The 19,096-nt window shown below is 41.3% G+C and overlaps 2 protein-coding genes across 4 annotated transcripts in view; one reads left to right on the top strand and one right to left on the bottom strand.

The window, feature by feature from the left end:
- LOC117574052 (furin-like protease 1) overlaps positions 1–19,096 on the top strand; it is a 164,208-nt gene that overhangs the window by 134,050 nt on the left and 11,062 nt on the right. For all 3 annotated transcript variants that reach the window (XM_052008234.1, XM_052008235.1, XM_052008236.1), the window contains 3 exons: positions 17,324–17,569; positions 17,999–18,127; positions 18,193–19,067. In XM_052008234.1, the coding sequence (XP_051864194.1) occupies positions 17,324–17,569; positions 17,999–18,127; positions 18,193–19,067 (1,250 nt within the window). The remainder of the gene's footprint in view (positions 1–17,323; positions 17,570–17,998; positions 18,128–18,192; positions 19,068–19,096) is intronic.
- LOC117574053 (NADH-quinone oxidoreductase subunit D) lies at positions 15,014–16,852 on the bottom strand. Its single transcript, XM_034257665.2, has 2 exons — positions 16,568–16,852; positions 15,014–16,512 (listed from the first exon to the last, which is right to left on the bottom strand). The coding sequence occupies exons 1-2, from the start codon at positions 16,767–16,769 to the stop codon at positions 15,113–15,115; spliced, it is 1,602 nt and encodes a 533-aa protein (XP_034113556.2). The 5' UTR covers positions 16,770–16,852; the 3' UTR covers positions 15,014–15,112.

Below are 19,096 nucleotides of genomic sequence, written 5' to 3' on the forward strand. Positions count from 1 at the left end.
AAACCGTAATTGGGCAAACCACAAAACTTGACCACGTGTAAACTTAATAACCACTAAAATCTAATGGCATCATGGCATTCATTTGCTCGACTAGTTTTCATGGCAACGCCCAAAGTCTTGCTCAAAAATTTGTGTGAATTAAAAGATTTGATGCTACAAAACACTGAGCTCATTTTAGCCAGCCAAACATAGAGAGGGAGATAGAGAGAAAGCAGAGACAGGGAGAGAGAGGAAGATAGATAGAGGGAAGAGTGAGAGGAAGATGTATGCGCTCTCCACTTGACCACTAACCATAAACTTTGTAGTATTATTTTCAGTCATGTTTTTACAGTGACTTCCAAGCAAAGTGACTAAGAGTTGCCGGCGGGGGAAAAGTCTGCTGCGGCTGTTGAAGTATGCTTCATGTGTGCAACAAAGTATGTGCAACATTTTGCATGGCTGCTGTCCTTGGCCCCCCTTCCGCATTGCCTCCTCCGCCATGCTCCACAACTTGATTTGCTATCAAATTATGCCAGAGGATGGGGAGACACAGAGGGCTGAGTGAAAAGTGTCGTAAAAAACGACATGAAATTTTTGATACGTTCCAAATTTGACCAAAAAGTAGTTGCTGTAACAGAAGTAGAAGAAAAAGCGGTAGCCGCAACATCTATGCAACATTTTGAGGCATCTTTATGGACGCAACGAAATGGAAAGAGTGCCAAGAAAAGGAAGATGCGACCAAGCTGTTAGCCAGCTATTTATTGAACAACAAAAAGGGGGCGGGGACAAGTGAAATGGCTTTTCGTGAGTGCTTTTAGAATAAAGAAGGACCAACATAGACAGAGAGAGGGAGAAAAGCTCCTTCTCATGTGTGAGAATTGTGTGTCCAAGGCGAAAGCCGCAACAAAAAGTCAGCGTCAAGCACGCTGCTCGTAGAAACAGGTAAAAGACTGCAACCCAACACGCTACCAGAGCACCCTCTCTTCTCCCCTCTTATTCCACTTCCCCAGAAGCTTTTTAGTGCGTTTGTGACCGCATTTAAGCACAACAATTCCGTTGCCACACATTCTGCACAACGCTCTTTGCCGTTGCCTTTGCCGCTCAGTCGTCGCTCGCCTGGCAAATTGCCATAAAAATTTCAAGCGCCACAAAATATGCAACGCTAAAATTTGTGCAACCAACTGCGTGACTGTTTATACATAAATGGATATATATACTAGATATATATATATACAGATATAGGATATATATTCGAGTGTGCGTTTCACACAATAGTCGAGCTGTTGCCTGACATTGCATATTCGTTGCATATTTTCACCCAATGTTTTTGGCTGCTGTTTTTCTACTATTTTTCTTGTTGTTGTTGTTGTTGGTGTTGGTGGAGGGAGCGAGAGAAGGTGCTTTTGAATTAAACAGCGCACGTTTTTCGCACCTTCATGAAACGGAAAATGAGGAAGGCCAAATGAGCCTTGAGTGAATGAAAAGCGTTTAGCTATGCAATGCACAGACAATCGCAATTGCAAATGCTCCTCAAGAGAGAGAGAGAGTGTTGATGATCTCACTGCTTGAAGGACTTTTTGCATAAGACTAGTGCATGTCAAAGTGAGTAAACAACTTACATTTGTCTTTAAGGAATATAAAATTCACTCTTTGCTAACTAAGGAACTGCATTAACCTCGTTTCAATTGGCATTTGCCAAGAGCTTGATACGTGAATTCCGCAAGTGTTGGTCTCAGATCTCTCGCTCTCACTTTGTGCGATGACTCTTGAAAGTGCCTTGCGGCTGGCAGCAACTTCTTTACTTTCCTTTCCACTCAGACATGTAACGACAACAACAAAATTTAAGCAGCCATCTTCAATCCCATTCTCGAGCTTTAAGCCGACCATTCGAGTCTGTTTCTGTCACCCTGTTGCGTCTTTTATCAACGCCCTCCAAAAGTAACCCACTGACTGAGTTGCTCTCAACTACATCACACTCTGGCCCACACTTGCAGCAATGTGCAACGTGCAACATGCAACCTGCCGCAGTCTGGCAAGGCACGCACAACTTTCACTTGTGTTTAGTCTAGCATCACAGTCTGTAAGTATGCAACAATTTTGTTTTTTCCTCCCCCTTTTCTTTTCCAACTTTTTCTTTTATTTCAAGTCCCATGAGTGTCATATTTGTTGCCTTACTTGCACTCGCCGAGTTTGCAACTAGGGGCAAGGCTTGTGGTCTTGTAAGTAGTTGCTGCAACAACGCAAAGTCGAAAGTCTTTAACTTTAGCTGGCATTTGCATGTTGTCATTAGTTTATCTTGCAACCTTTCGGCGCCAGAGTTGAAATTTATTGCAGTAGAGGCTATAGGGTATCTCTTATTCGTTGTGTGCATATCGTTTGGCAACGTTTAAACGCTTTTTAAGTTTTCCGCTTTGCCGGATATTTGTGTTTAAATTTCCGCCATCGAGAAGCGGAACGAATCCATCACTCACAGCAGCAGCACATGGTTCTGGGCTTGTTTCTTCTTGGCCCCCTGACACGTGCATGCCATTTTCATTTTTCAAATTGAATTTCCTGGCATTTTAATTTTTTATTATTTTAGGAAATTAAAACAGAAGACGTCGCTGTCGCTCTCTCACCCGTCGCCTGTCATCGCCGCAGGCTTCGAGCTCGAGCTCGAGACCGAAACCGAGACCGAGACAGACAAAAACCCGTCGCGAAATTAGTTCATTTCATATGCGTGATATGTGTGCACACCTTTATATATAACTTGAGTGTCCCTTTCCATGCATCTGCCTTAATCTAGCTTCAGGTGTGCGTGAGCCTCTTTTAGCTCTCTTACTCCAGACACATACTCATAGATTAGATACATTTGTATCCCATAAATCTCGAGCTACCTTTTGTAGCCTCTAACGAGTATTTTCGTTGTAGTCGGCCTCAAATTAATACACGGCAACATGATTAACTGTTTCGACTGCTCTACAGCATTTGCTATCGCAGGTTGTGTGGCATTAAGCGATTGCCGCGTGGGTTGTAAATTTAGCCAGAATTTATGTAATGTGGCTCCGAGCCCCATAAAGTTCCCTAGAGAAATGGCAATTGAAATTGTGAGTATGCAAATAGCAGCGAAGGGTTATTTCCAGCTGTTCTTAAGGAAATGCGAATAGTGCACATAAATTGCCGAAATTTACAGCTGATTTGTTGCGTTTCATATTTCGCAATTAAGAAATAAAATGTAGCATCAGCAGCCCCTAAGTGCAACTTTTCCAACCACCCACAACTGTCAGCTACGCTCAGTAATATTTTGATTGCAATCCAAAACCAAATTGCTTTATTTTGGGTTTCACAAAACTACCCCTGAAGAAGGGAAAGAAAAACAACACACCTAGAAAATGCTTGATTAATGCATTTCAATAATGTTGTTGTTGTTATTTCTGGATTTTTCCTTTTCATGTGGCAAATCACTTCTTGCCTCCTTTTCCACTTTCTCCCTTTTCGGGCATCTTTCATCTTTCCGCTGCCAATTCACAATTCGTTTCACATTTGCACTTTAATGGTTTCATTTGATGTTTTTGCTGATGTTGCCACGAGCAACATTCAGGGTCGCCAAGTCGAGGGGTGCAAAATGTTGCACCCATTGTGTTGCGGGGTTGACTGTGCCACATGAGTTGCAATATGCCTGGCGATGTATTAAAACAAATACCCAAACTATACCCCGAAATTTGTCATGGGCATCACGTTTGATTTTTGCGCAAATCACGATGCCAAATTGCATTTAACCTCATGATTGCTAAAAGGAATATCTACTCAAAGGAAAATAGGTTAATTTTTGTATTATGTAACTATAACAATTTCATTTCAGCAGCTTCTCTTCTGGCCATTCACATTTTCCTCCTTTGAGCATTTCCTTTTGTTTAAAAGTTTACTTTATATAATTTTTTTTTGGCCTTGGTTTCGACGTGAATAAGTTTCAAGTAATTTAACTTTTGACGAGTTTTCATTCTTTTGAGCTCGACTAAAGTGTGTTGCAAATTAAAAACTTACCAACTTCGTAATGTAGAATATTTGAGCAGGGGAAAAAACATAAATTGAAATGCTCACAATTTTGTAATCACTATAAAAAAATCCAATGAAAAAGCGCAATGAAGTGTAAATTAATTGTTCAAAAATTATTGCTTCAATACGCTCAGTGCAAGTATAAAGCTCTTAATCAAAGCTCTCTTTTCCAACATGAATCTGAAATCTGATAGGAAACACGTAGAGAAAACATTTTAAAATCTCATTAAAGTTTTTTCAAAATTTGAGTAAAATTAAAATGAAACACTGCAGCCTTGTTTCATATTTCAGTAGTGAAGTTGTGCCGATAATTATGAGCTTAAATTGAAGTGAATTTTCAGAGCAGATGGAAAATAGGCTAAGCTCTTCGGTAATAAATTATTATTGAATAAATGTGTCTATGAAATGAGATTTATTTGACAAATGCATATGGGTATAATGTCATAGATCATCTAGTTAAATACATTTTAAATTTGGATATGTTTTGAATTGGATTTTCAAGTCTCTTTTATATTGCCTAAATAAACAACTCTTGGATAAACAAGAAAGAAAGCTCAGTGCATCATTTTCATAAAAATGTACTAAATTAATATTCCAAAATTACTAAAATATACAAAAGTTAGTTTGAAAGTATGTGGATATAGTATTACTTAAACTACATTAAAAATATACCATAAAAGCTTTGTGGGTAGCTGGTACAAGAGTGGACTATACTTGCATTTTGAATTTAGAAGCAAATAAAAAACGTTTAAACACGTTATAAATGAGTACTCGAATCGTGTGAAGAACTAGGGCAATGCTGATGTAATCCGTCTGTCCCCATTTTCATATAAACGTTGTTTATTTATGATTATTGTTATTGCACGTACATATAAATTACACACTGCCACACACACACACACTTGCACACACTCCTTGACTCTTTGCTCGAGTTGCAGCCAATTCGCATTCGGGTCATCAAATGGCTTCCATGGCAGCTGCGTGTTGTTGTTGTTGTTGTTGTTGTCGTCGTCTTCTTGGAGACGCCATTTAAAAGCACGACAGGAAATGCAGGTTCATATGCGAGTGTGCGTGTACGTCCGAGTGTGTGCGTGTGTGGTGTGTGTGGCAGTTACCAGTGGCAATTCGACATGAAAGGGGAGTTGCCTTATCGCGCTTGGGTTCGGTTCGGTTCGGTTCGCACGTGCTGACAATTACACGGCCAACGCCACAAACGGAAATTGAAAATGCATTGAGTTGCGGCATAGGCAGCTTCCGAGTCAAGTTTCCGTTGCTTGAGGCAACCCAAACACACACCATCACACACACATATATATTCGAAGTGAGCATTTTCTGCGCTTGCCTGCCATAACAACAGCAACATCATCTCCATCTCCATCCAAGTTTCGCAAACTTTTTGTGAAAATTATTTGGAAATTTTTTCGTGCTGACATGGCAGCTTTTCATTTGCACACTTTTCTATTATGGATGACATGCCCCCGATACATCAGCTCCTCCTCTACCCCTTCTACTCAATGCTGCTCTCATATTCCTTGCCATTTCTTGCTTTCTCTCCGGCATTTTTGACTTTGAGGTGCAATAATAGCTAACATTTCCCGTTTTCTTTCTCGTTGTTTGTTGCGTGTTTCGCGTTCCACGCTGTGCGCTATTTCCCATCGCATCGTAAATATGTTGTGTGCGCTGTCATGTGTGTGCGCCGTGAGGTATGCAACATTTCTGGGATGCCATCGCAAGTGCGTGTTTTATTGCATAACTTAAGACGTTTGAGAGCAACTAGAGCTTTGAGACTGTAGCTGTTCCATCCGCATCTGGCGTTGCTTAGCAATACATAAGCTGCGGAAGACTTGGCTGAACTTTAATGCCGCAAAGGCTTTTCGCATGTTTATGCATCGTTATATTGTATGCCTAATCAGCAGTGTACTCGAATTAGCAGCTAATTCGTATTTAAAGTGCAGCACAGCAGCGAGTACTACTTTCGGGGGGCGTCTCTAATGAGCTTAACCCGCATACAACCTTCAATTACAAGACGAAAATCAAATGCGGCAACAAAGGAAACTAAACCCAATTTCAATCAATTTGGACTAACAAGCGACAGATTGCCAAACCTAACGAATCAGTTTCGTCTCTCTGCCCAAAAGACCTAGAGACACAGACAGAGAGAGAGAGAGAGAGAGAGAGAGAGAAATGGAAATGCGAAGAGCGGGAGACAATGGATCGAAACTCGAGAGCTGATAAAACGTTGTACTACTGAGAACTGTCTGCTGAATTCGCAGAACACAACAATTTCCAGTTGCAATTGCAATGCAAGCAGCGAAGCGACAACGACGAGACGAGACGAGACGAGACGACAAGCCAGGCAACAAATTTTACATTTGATTACAAAACCAAAAATCAGCTAAAGATGCCAGATAATTTGAGTGCAATGTTTTTGGAGGGTGATGAAAGGAAATCGATTTGAGTTTGCAAGCATTAAACGCCCAGAAAAGCGACTTAAGTCCATAGACTAGACTAGACAGGAAGGAAGGAGAGCTGCCCCCACGCTCTCCTGCTCTCTTCGTTTGCAGCCAAAAGCAAGTGGCATCATTACTCAAGCAAATGGGGTCATCATCAGCAGCGGGCAGCATCAGCAGCAGCAATAACAACAGCATCGATGAGATGAACCATAGCCCATGGCCCAAAAGGACCCAAAACCCAGTCGGGACTAAAGAGGACGAAGGAGCAGAGCAGAGCAAAGCAGAGCAGAGCAGACCAGAGCCTTTGCCAACTCGAGGCAGACAACAAGTGCAATCAATTTGGCCAGCAACAAAATGAAGCAAACGACTCGACTGCCTGCCCCCATTCCTCATTCCACATTTCGCTTTGACCCCTCAAAGCTAGCTGGGTGCAACTACAAGTGCAACTGCATTGTGGGTGCAAATTACGTGCCTGATGCTGATGCTGGTAATTGAAATGCAAAAATATTTGGAAATTTGCATGGAAGTTACCGAGCATCAGGGGCATGCACCAAAATGCAGCCGATGCGATACGATGCGATGCGTTGGCATTTAACAAAGCACAACACAACCCGATTCGGATGGTCGACGAACGAAGCCAACACTATTCATGCCGATAACGATGATGATGACGAGCATCCCGATGATAATGAAGAGCAAACTTTATACACTTGCGGTTAACGATGCATCTGATGAAGATGATGATGCGGCTGCTGCTGATGACGATGAGGCGAGTTATACAAAGGAAGTATCCGACAACTCGATTGCTATTATAAGTACGTAATATACGCACGATCGATAAGCATACATAAAGCTAGTCGAGATACTTTTCAGCTCGCATGCAAGTATTTTGTTAAGTGGTTTTCTTGCAGCTGCTGCTGTTGCTGTTGCTGTTGCAGCTGCTGGTGAAGTGGCAACCGAGCCTTCCCCTTGGGTAGAGTTCTGTGTGCCGCAACATGGTTCGATTTGGTTAACTCAGTTGGCTTTGTAGCTTTTGTTTTCGCTCGAATGCTTTTGGCAATTTCAATAAATCTGAAACTTGGCAATCCACACGCTGCGTATGCGTAATATTTGTGCAAATTTTCGCAGCAAACTATTCAGAGAATCAACATAACTTGCTGTATGGGCAAAAAAATTTAATTTAAATTTTAATTACATATACGAGAAATTAGTCTTTTGGTTAGCATAAAAAAGATTTTTTTCAAGCAACTCTTTAAAAGAGCACAAACTTTCCGCCACTACCACGACATTTGCAATCGCAGTGACTCTCAGGTCAAATAATAAAACAACCTGTGCAAAGGTGCAGCCATTTCAAAAGTCAATAAATTGCATTCCGTGCGGTGTCGCCACACACAACGTGTGTGTGTGTGTGTGAGCTGAATGCCAGCAGGCTGCTTAAAAGAGCAGCAAAGAGCAATCCATTGCAAGAGCTCTGACCCAGGAGTGACCAACGCTCGCAAATACCCGCAGTTCACTCCACAGAAAACAAACATAAAAAACTGTCGTATTTTTAACTATTTTTATGCCTTAAAAAAACGTTACCTCTTTGAGCCTATAAAGTATGCATATGGAACCTTTCGATCGAGTCTATTTGCTTTCAGTACTCAGCTTGCCGTATGAAAATTCACTTTAAAATGAATTGAGAGGATGCTTTACCAAAAAATGATTGTCAAAATTGTGCTCGTAAATCATTTTTGCGCAGCTGTCGCTCCACTCTGGGCATAGAGCTGAGAGACCGAAGGCGAGAGACTGGGGACTCTTTGGCTTAGACAATTTTGACAACTGCTCAGTGGACGAGTGACTGATGTAAGTTTGATGATTTAAAGCCTGGCCCTTCCCCCCTCCAAACGTAGGATCATCAACATTCGACTGGTAGTCCAAATAGTGTCAAAGTTGTTGACTCTGACTGCGACCCAAGGGCCAAGGCTCTCAGCCCAATTCAAATGATTTGCCATTAAATTGTTTCCATTTGCTGTAACCCGAACTGTGTGAGTCGAGGGTTGGTGTTGAATAGTAGTATGCGACGATGTCGCACTTACTAATGGCTCCCTCGTGAGCCATTTGATATGACAATAAAAGGCGCCTTACCTTTCTTGCATGCTGATAATGGAAAATTTTAATGCAATGCAATTAATTGTGCATGGAAATGCAATTGTGTTATTTTGTATATTAATTTCCATGCAAAAATTAAATATATAATGTGTAAATTCATTCAGGGCCATAATTGAGGGACGGTATAAATGATTTAAATGCACACAGAAGCCTCGTTGGCTCGTTAATTGTAAATTGATGTGGTTGCAATTGAAGGTAATGTCGCCGCATTCAATGTTATCAATTGAAATGCAACACATGTGGCAAGTAATTTCCCTCCATTGTCCACGTTTTATACCCTATACACTAAAGCAAATCGCAAACTCGTTTTGCAAAATATTTGATTTGAGAAATTTTATATATCGAATAAAAGGGGTACAGGGTAATTTGGAGCACAGCATACCCAAGCAGTTACACCTGCTCTTTGTTGTGCGATGTTCGACGTGCTTTTCATATTTCTCTGCATACATTTAAAACGCAATTTTAATTTTTTACAAATTTTCAATTATAATGTTGTACAATTGCAGCGCTTGCTTGAAGCGCTCTATTTATAAATTGCATTTTGCATATGGATTTTAATTAGTATTTTCGGTAAAAATTAACCAAAAACACAGCGAACTATTTGAAGTTCAAATTGATTTTTGCACTTTGTGTTTGCTTTTAGATTATGACTACTAAATAATGACTATAAATGTAAATTATGGAATACACGTTCAAGTTCAAATTGTAGCCGATAATTTAGGCAAATGGTTGCTGTTTAAACCCAACTTTGATACGTGTGTGGTTTGAGAGGTTATTTCTGGCTAGAGACGTGATTTTATGCTGCGTAGTAACCCACACTTAGCATTAGGAAAAAAGGTTAAGCTCTAAGATAGCTTTGTTATTTGGCAAAAACGAACCCTAAGCAACCCTCAGCAGAGATGCAAGACACGTTTGCTAAGATATTGCTCCCCAATTGCCATAAAACAGAACCTCAGACCAAGACCAAGGAACGCACCAAGGAACGAAGCAAGTCAAATTTACAGCAGCTGATCTTTTGGTTTATTAAATTTTTGCCTTTGTGTAACCCTCGTGATGCGATGCTCTTCACTTTCTACCCACAGGGGACAGTTTGACATGCATTTGTGCCAAGGGTTGTACTGTGCGTGTGTGTCTTGAGGGTAAGCCATTCAGCCAGCCTACCTGATTTCAAAAAAGCAAAAACAAACCAAAAGCAAAAAATTCCCAATCCCAACGTGGCAGCATATAAACAATTATGTTGTATCCAAGTGACTCAGACTGAGACCGAGTCTGAGACTCGGGCTAAGGGTAGATTTTCCTCTACTTCCTTACTCTAACTAACTGACTAACCCCTCGGGCTGAGCTGAACTGAGCTGAGGAGTTGCCATGTCGAAAGCTGGCATATGCGCAGCTCTGGCACTCAAGTCTTATTTATCTTTCATAAAACTAGCTTAAGGCTATGCCCAGCCAGACGATGTCCTAGTTGGGTCTAGAAATTAGTTTATTACTCGCCTCTAGATTTGATCCTAAACGAAAATTTGCAACACACAAGAAAAAACAAAAACAAATGGGAGTAGGAGTAAGCGTGGGCGTGGCATAAATAAACTCAATTTATTGTTTGCTTTTAACAAATAAAGAGCCAGAAGTCATAAATATGCAAGCGAAGTCTTTGCGCCTTTTTGTGCCTTGTGGTCGATTGTGTGAGTGCTGTGGCAACCCTGACAACCCTGGCTACCAATTGTTCGCCTCAAATCGTCTCCAGTTTTTATAAATATTTCAATAGCCACAAAAGAGAAGCAAAATGTGCAATAAGAGCAAACAATTTTCAGTTTTATAGCATTGGCATAAAAAGCAACAGGCTACCAAAAAAAAAGAATAACACAATTGAAATACGAGAATTTTTGTAGAGGAGTTTAGGGAGACATCCATAGAAATGGCAGCACTGCGGAGCATAAATGATGAAACAGAAGCGAATGTTTTTAGATTAAAAGTGATCATGTAATAGATGAGAATAAATGTTAAAGAGTGTAAATTTAAATTCTTAAAAACCGAATAACAACATGTTGCGTTCTCGTAATTTGTTTTTGATATTTTTGTCGCTTTTGCTGGGGTGTAAAAAGCGTAAAAAGTAAAGCGCTTTACGAATTCTGTCATAAAATTTGCAACAACATTACAAACTGTCAACTGCAGTTGACATCTTACGCAGCTTTTGTATCACTTTTCACAGCTTTTCCAACGTCAGGAGCCTTGCAGCTGTCACACAGTTTTGCCCCAAAAGGTAGAATTTTCCTATGCGTGTTTCGTTCTCTGTGGAAGTTGTCGCAGGTCAAACGAAGTACGCTTGGGTTAACAGCTGTTTGGGAATTTATTTAGAAGCATATAAAAACAAATAAGAAGACTACAGTCAAGTGTGCTCAACTGTGAAATACACCTACCAATATTTGGTGGAAGTGTTGTATTATAACTGAAATATACCAAAATTATACAATTTAGATAAAATATCAAAATTTACCAAATGCTATATCAGGTATATAAATATATTACTATATTTAAAGTATGCATAGAGTACTAAATATACTAGATTGTCAACAACTGACAGACAGGCGGACATTGCTATAACATTAACTGTTGATACTGATCATAATATATATATACCAATAATAATATATGTATACTATTTATGAGATGGGGAGAAAGCTCCTCCTGTTAGTTATACCAAAATATACTTAATGCATTTTTCGATATACTACATTATTAAAAATATACCATAGAGTACTAAATATACCAGATTGTCAACGACAGTCAGGCAGCCGGACATTGATGCATCGTTGTATATATGTACATATTATATGGGATCAGAGATGACTCCTTTTGTCCGTTACACTTCAACCCCATGGATGGCGGATATTTAGTAAAACAAACGATGAATATAGTCGGTGCATAATCCCTATTAAAAGCAAACAATTAAAATGAAAATACTTTATTAATTATGTGCAAACACAATAGACAATCCCTAACTGAAACGGATAAATTGAAAATCATAATTAACTAAACCAATTGATGCATAAATAAGCCTGCGCTGAATAGACTCGCAAGTAATCATACCTCTGCAGGTTCTATCAACTTCTATACAATGGCATAGAATCGTGCATTTAAGCCACCCACTTAATTGAAAATCAAAGCTGCATGCAACATCTCAGCCTCAACTAATCAGACGCTGCTGCTGCTAAGCGTCTACTTTACAGCTAAATTAATTAGCAGCTAATTAAACGATGCACATATTTATATTGGACTTCTCCGCCACCTCGTCTGTCAGTTTGTCTGTTTATCAATGTGTCAAGTCTGCAAGTCTAGTAGCGCGTGCTTAAAAATTAACCATTCGTGGTCGCAATTGAGAGTGGCAAGTGAGCTATTGAAAACCACATTCAGAGTCAGCCAGTAGCTAATCTGTCACCTCCCTACCTCTTGGGCATTTATCAACTGCTGCCGCAATCCCTCGCTCTCTGCTCTTCTCTCCTCCTCCTTCTCCTCACTTGCTTACATTCGAGTTGATTAATTAAATTGTTGACAATTTTAAAAGCTTTCCTCGTGTTGCCAACAGCAGCTCCTGCACTCCTACGTTTCGCATTATTCACAGCTTAACATATTACTCTCTCTCCCTGTCTCTGTCTCTACTCTCCAACTTTCTCACTCGCACTTCAAGTTGTTGTAATTTGTTGCGGTTTTTATTGCCGCTCTCTCGCTTTTGTATCGTCCATTTCGTTTGTCTGTGACAAATGCACTAGAAAATTGGCTCCTTTTGCGTATGAAAAAGAGCACCGCAAAATGTGTGGAAAAAATATCCATCTATAAAAGCAAATGAAATCATTCGAAACAGGTGTAGGGAGAAAAATTACATTTTTGTGGTTTCAATGTGGCAAACAAAAGTAGCAATCGAGAAATACCTTTGCTCAAGTGTATTGACTACAAATCGACACAGTTATCACACTTGAGCTGCTTAAATTAGAAGTAGCATTTGCATGATGGAACAGCAAATTGCTCCCCATTGTTGCAATCAACTAATTACTATCGATACTTTAGCTAATATTGCAAGGGATTAAAAGACTCGCATCTGCATAAGTGTATTGTTTTGGTTCTGGCCATTCGAAAGTCTCGTTTACATTTACGAGTGCCCGAGTATTAAATGGCTTGTATACCCTGGCACACACACACACATACGCAGAACACGAAATACCCATTAATCCATCAACGTCCGGCGCATTAGCACTTAAATTTTATGGCCGAGCGAAATGGCAACAGCGAAAAAGAGAGAGGGAGAGAAAGAGAGAAGAGAGAAAGTGGAGCTCCACTTGATGGCTGGCAGTAAGTCAATTTTAATTGAAACCGCAACAAAACAATTAAAACTAAGCCCGGTTCTCGCATGGCTTCGGAAAGGCACACGCTCGAGCTGGTTTTTAGGACCGGGTATAAACTTAACTTTGACACCAAACTCAATTAAAATGTTGAATAAAAATTGCATATGTATAACATACGCCGCATACCGTATGCTATATGCTGTTTACTGTATGCGGCCAGGGACTATCTTTAACTAGTATGTATATCCTGTTGTCTGTATTCCTCATGCTGTGCTGCATAAATTAATAAACTTGATAGAGCAGCCGAGCCCAGGCAGCAACAGCGACAGCAGCAGGTTGTATTACATACATATGCATAAAAACTAAACGAGCTTTCAGCACTGGGCGACACGTACGCAGAGAGTGGCTGCAATTAAAATTTTAGTGCTCATCCTGGAGAGAGAGAAAGGAAGGGGAGAGGAGTGGAGGCCAAACAAGGCCCATAAGGGAAAACGAGAGTAGTTGTTGTAGTAGGCGTAACGTTGGTGACACGTACGTCCGTTTTTCGAGTGCTCAAATTTCACTGCAAACACACACACACACGCACACAACTGTCAGTTAAATACACACACCCAAACACACGCACACAGGTGAAGGAACCACTTCCGCCAGAGCTGCAAATCGAAAGCGACATCCTGCTGTGGGCATAAATAAATTGTGTTGCATACTTTTATGCGTTCAACCTGCTGCTGCTGCTTCGCTGCCAGAGCTTTCGGTCACTCGTCTAATGATGCGTGTACTTACCAGCCTGTGTTTTTGTGTGTGCTTCACCCGCTGTTGCTAACAATAAAGCGGTGGTCATGTGCGTTTTTGGCAAGCGAACAAAGCGAGCCTTTGAAAAATGTCAACACACAATAACAAAGCTCAGCAAGGTAGCCAAAGATAGTATCTGTAGTAAATGGAAATTTAAAAGCAATGGAAAAGCAAAACTTTTAATAGAATATTAAACAAATGTGCCAAGTCGAATTGTGTATGTAGTAAAACCCTTGGCAACCGCAATTAAAAGTTTACTGCTTCAAAAATGCACATGAATGTGTGTACATACATATGCCATGGCGATGGAATATTTTGTAAATTTACAATGTTATTGTTGCCCTCATAGACCGCAGCAAACAAATGATTTGACCACAGACATTCCTGTTGACAAAAGGCCAAGAAATTCTTGGAGCATAACGAAAAGTAATTGCAAAATAGTTGCAGTTCAGCATTTAAATTGTAATTTACCAAAGAATTTCACACAATAAAATTTAATTATGAGCAAGTCATCAACACACACACACATGCATATATGCACAGTTTTACAGTTTGGGAGTCACACATGCACACGTGCGTAAATAAATCACAATAGTTTTACATAAATTACAAGCAAATACAAAATATAATTATAAACTCACACGCGTGCGTGTTTGTATGCATATGTGTCAGTGTGTGGGTGTGTGAGTGAGTGAGTGTGGTTGTTGGTATTTAATACTGTTGACCAACGTTTGCTTTCAGCCTGTTTACTTAATTGAAATGACGTTGCCATTATTGTAATTATGGGATTTGGCTGCGGCGGTTGTTCTTGTTTTCGGCTGCTGTGCTACTATTATTTATGGCTTATATTGTTTGTATTTAAGGCTTCGCTCTTTGTTGATAATGTGGCATATCAAGTGTCAAAGAGCATTTTAAACATTTGACAAGTCATACATCGCACAAGTGCTGACAGCTTGAAAATAATTCCTGTTGGTGATTGAGGGAATATGCTTTTAAGTAGAGTCACTCGCAATGTTTATTTTTGTATTTTATTACTAAAGTTAAGATTAAATACCAAACCTCATTTTTATAAAAATAGTACTCTCTAATTGAGTTTAATAGTTCACAAATGATCGACTAAATATTAGCTTTTGACTTTTCACAGAAGGAACTGAATAAATTCGTCTTCTTCTGTCTTTTTTAAGCAGTTGCTCAATTCTTTATACTTTCTTTGTTTAATTGTTCCTAAGCAAGTTCCTTAAATAAATCTTTTGACATATTAGATATATATTTATCTAATATATAATATATAAAATATATATTTATTTTAAACCACTTCATTCATTCTAAATTCTGCTTTTATTGAAATTGCGATTACAATTTCAAGATTTAACGATCGATTTCTCCGAATACAATGTCAAGTGAGCCAACGATTGCCACAATATCGGCCAGCAGGAATTGTGGCGCCAACTTGGACATGAGTGCCAGATGGATATAGGAAGCAGGCCGGATCTTGCAGCGATAAGGTCGGGAGGTGCCATCGGACACCAGATAGACACCGAACTCGCCTTTGGGCCCCTCAATTGAGGTGTAGGTTTGTCCGGGCGGCACAGTGAAGCCCTGCGAATAGAGCTTGAAGTGATGTATCAGATCTTCCATGTCGGTCTTCATCTTGGCACGTCGTGGTGGGCAGATCTTGCGATCATCGACCTTCACTGGGCCGGGTGGCATGCGATCGATGCACTGCTGCATGATGCGAATCGATTGACGCATTTCGCCCATACGCACCAGATATCGATCGTAGCAATCGCCTTGAGAGCCAATAACCACATCGAAATCCATGTCTGCATATGCCTCATAGGGTTGTTGCTTACGCAGATCCCACTTGATGCCTGTGGCACGCAGCACGGGACCCGTGCAACCCCAGTTAAGGGCCTCAGTGGCAGAGATCTTGCCAATGCCAATGTTGCGCATGCGCCAAATGCGATTTTCGGTCACAACATCTTCGACTTCATCGAGGCGCTCCTTGAACTGCACTAGAAAATTGTACAGATCGTCGCTGAAGCCGAGTGGCATGTCCAACGAGACGCCACCGGGTCTTATATATGCAGCATGCAGACGTGCACCCGACAAACGCTCTGAGAACTCGTAGAGTTTCTCCCGCTCCTCGAAGAGCCAGAAGAGCGGTGTGATGGCACCGCAATCGAGCACCGCCGAGGAGATGGCCATGGTGTGATTGGTCAGACGCATCAGCTCGGAGCAGAGTGTGCGTATGTATTTGCCACGCGGTGGCACCTCAATGTTCAGCAGCTTCTCTACGGCCAGACAATAGGCCTGCTCACAGACCATGCACGACACATAGTCGAGGCGATCGAAGTAGGGCAACGCCTGCAAATAGGTTTTGTACTCGATCAGCTTTTCGGTGCCGCGATGCAGCAGTCCAATGTGCGGATCCGCGGACAACACAGTCTCATTGTCCAGCTCGAGAATCATGCGAAGCACACCATGAGCCGCCGGATGAGCGGGTCCAAAGTTGATAAACTTCGTGCGGAATGTGCGATCCACGGGCGGATAGCAGCGATCAGTGGCATCGGGTCGCTTCTTCCACTTATCTCCCGGAGGATACATGACCACATGCTCGAAGTTCTGGTAGAATTCTGGATCGGGATTCCAATAGTGAGTGTCTCGCCACTTGTAAGGTTCTCCCGGCGGCCGAATGGCATCCCAATCAATTTCACATTTTTGCTGCATATGATCAGGAATCTCTTGACAACACTCTTCGGGGGTTTCTATAGAATTTAACATAGAGTATTAAGCAGAATATGTGCAAGAAGAGCTACTCACTTGGAGCATCGCCTGAAGAAAAGAAACGCATGTTCGGCCACTTGGACAATGTGGGTTTCTTTAACGATAACTTAAAGTTGTATGCATCCAATTTTAAATACTTGTTGCGAAAGTTATTGCGATACGCATTGAATCGCCTTATTTCGGATTCGGTGAACAATTTACCGGCCAATTGTCGAACCTTTTCCATATGCCGCGACATTCTGCAAATTAAATTCCTTTATTCAAATAGCTGAAACTTTGAAATTGTTTTGGGGTTTTTGAAAGCTATGCACTATTATATAAGGTGTAGTGAAAGGCTCCCGGGTAAATTGATAAGCATGGAATTTTTTATGCTTTGTGTTTTGCTCATATATGTATTTGACATTAGACATTTAACATTCAAATGAGAATGCTAATTAAAATATAAATTTAAAACTAAAGTTTAATTACTTCTCAACCGAATTCTTACGAATTAGGTATGAAATTACAATTATTTTAGTTTTCCAAAACGGTTCTAAGTCAGGAGTTTTTCTGGATTTCCCAGGGTTACTTTTAAATTGAAAATTACATCACCAAATTTCTACAATTATTAACTAAATTAAATTAATACATGGTATTTTTACTTTATCAGAAGACTTAAAATCAAGTAATTACTATTTCAGCAAAACATGTTTAATGCAACTTAATATAAATTTAAGGTTAACAAATTGACTTTCTTTTTCCAAACAAGTTTCACCATATTTATAAAATCTATTCGCCTTCGTTTAATTGCAGATCTTTGATGATCATTATCACTTTGCGCATCATAAGGTGTCGAAGCGTTCCCTGCAGCCCGCATCACATCATCAGACCCGCCTCGACTTGGACGACCGAGTGCATTGGGCCAAGCAGCAAAGGGCCAAGTCGCGTTCCAAGCGTGACTTTATTCGCATGCGACCGTCTCGCACCTCATCGCGTGCCTTATCCTTGGTGGATGCCGTATCCTTTGACGATCCCAAGTGGGCACAGATGTGGTATTTGGTAAGTAGGATAAGCTATTGGAAAGGTGCGAGTTCTTAAAAGAGTTTTAAGAATATAAGCAAAATTAAAACTTCGTGATCATATTTTATCATTCTTCATTCAAAATATAATTTGTACAAAGGAATAATCACAAAGAGAAGATATAAATACTATTGCGTTTGTTTTTTTATTTTATTTATTATGAATGTATGTATGTTATTTCGCAATTAAATAATATTAAATTATTCGACTATAATGATCACTTTATATGTAGCTTCTTCATTATTCAGCCGCTCAAAAAAACGCACTTCACTTTTCTGACTCAGCAACACAACTGTAGAAAAAATAAGAATATTAAATTTGATTTTTCTGAAGAGTTGTTAGAAAAACCTCTTCTTTTTTATGAAAATCCATCTTGATAACGACTTAATTTAAAATGTTTTTGCACAGAATCGCGGCGGTGGCCTGGACATGAATGTGATACCCGCTTGGAAGGAGGGCATAACTGGCAAAGGCGTCGTGGTGACCATACTGGACGATGGCCTCGAGTCCGATCACCCGGACATAGTGAACAATTACGTAAGTCGACTGAGGATGAGTTTTATTGTCCAACCAAATTGCGAATAATGATTTATTGCACTCAGGATCCAAAAGCGTCGTACGATGTCAACAGCCATGACGATGATCCGATGCCGCACTACGACATGACCGACTCCAACAGGCATGGCACTCGCTGTGCCGGCGAAGTGGCGGCCACGGCGAACAACTCCTTCTGTGCGGTGGGCATTGCGTACGGGGCGAGTGTGGGCGGGGTGCGGATGCTGGACGGGGATGTGACTGATGCTGTGGAGGCGCGTTCGCTCTCGCTCAATCCGCAGCATATTGACATCTACAGTGCGTCGTGGGGACCCGACGACGATGGCAAAACGGTTGATGGACCCGGCGAGTTGGCATCCCGGGCCTTCATCGAGGGCACAACGAAGGGGCGTGGCGGCAAGGGGAGCATCTTCATTTGGGCATCGGGCAACGGGGGTCGCGAGATGGACAATTGCAATTGCGATGGCTACACGAATTCGATATGGACACTGTCCATATCGAGTGCCACCGAGGAGGGTCATGTGCCGTGGTATTCGGAGAAATGCAGCTCCACGCTGGCCACCACCTACAGCAGCGGCGGGCAGAGCGAGAAGCAGGTGGTCACCACAGACTTGCATCATTCATGCACAGCATCGCATACGGGCACCTCGGCCTCGGCACCGCTCGCCGCAGGCATTGCAGCCCTGGTGCTGCAGTCGAATCAGAATCTCACCTGGCGCGACCTGCAGCACATTGTGGTGCGCACCGCAAAGCCAGCGAATCTCAAAGATTCCACTTGGTCGCGCAACGGTGTGGGCCGACGTGTGAGCCATTCCTTTGGCTATGGTCTCATGGACGCCGCCGAGATGGTGCGCGTTGCCCGCAACTGGAAGACGGTTCCCGAGCAGCAGCGATGCGAGATCAATGCCCCGCATGTCGACAAGTGAGTGTGGCTAAGCGATTTCCCTTCCC

Source organism: Drosophila albomicans, chromosome 2R, assembly GCF_009650485.2.
Source record: "Drosophila albomicans strain 15112-1751.03 chromosome 2R, ASM965048v2, whole genome shotgun sequence".
NCBI lineage: Eukaryota > Metazoa > Arthropoda > Insecta > Diptera > Drosophilidae > Drosophila > Drosophila albomicans.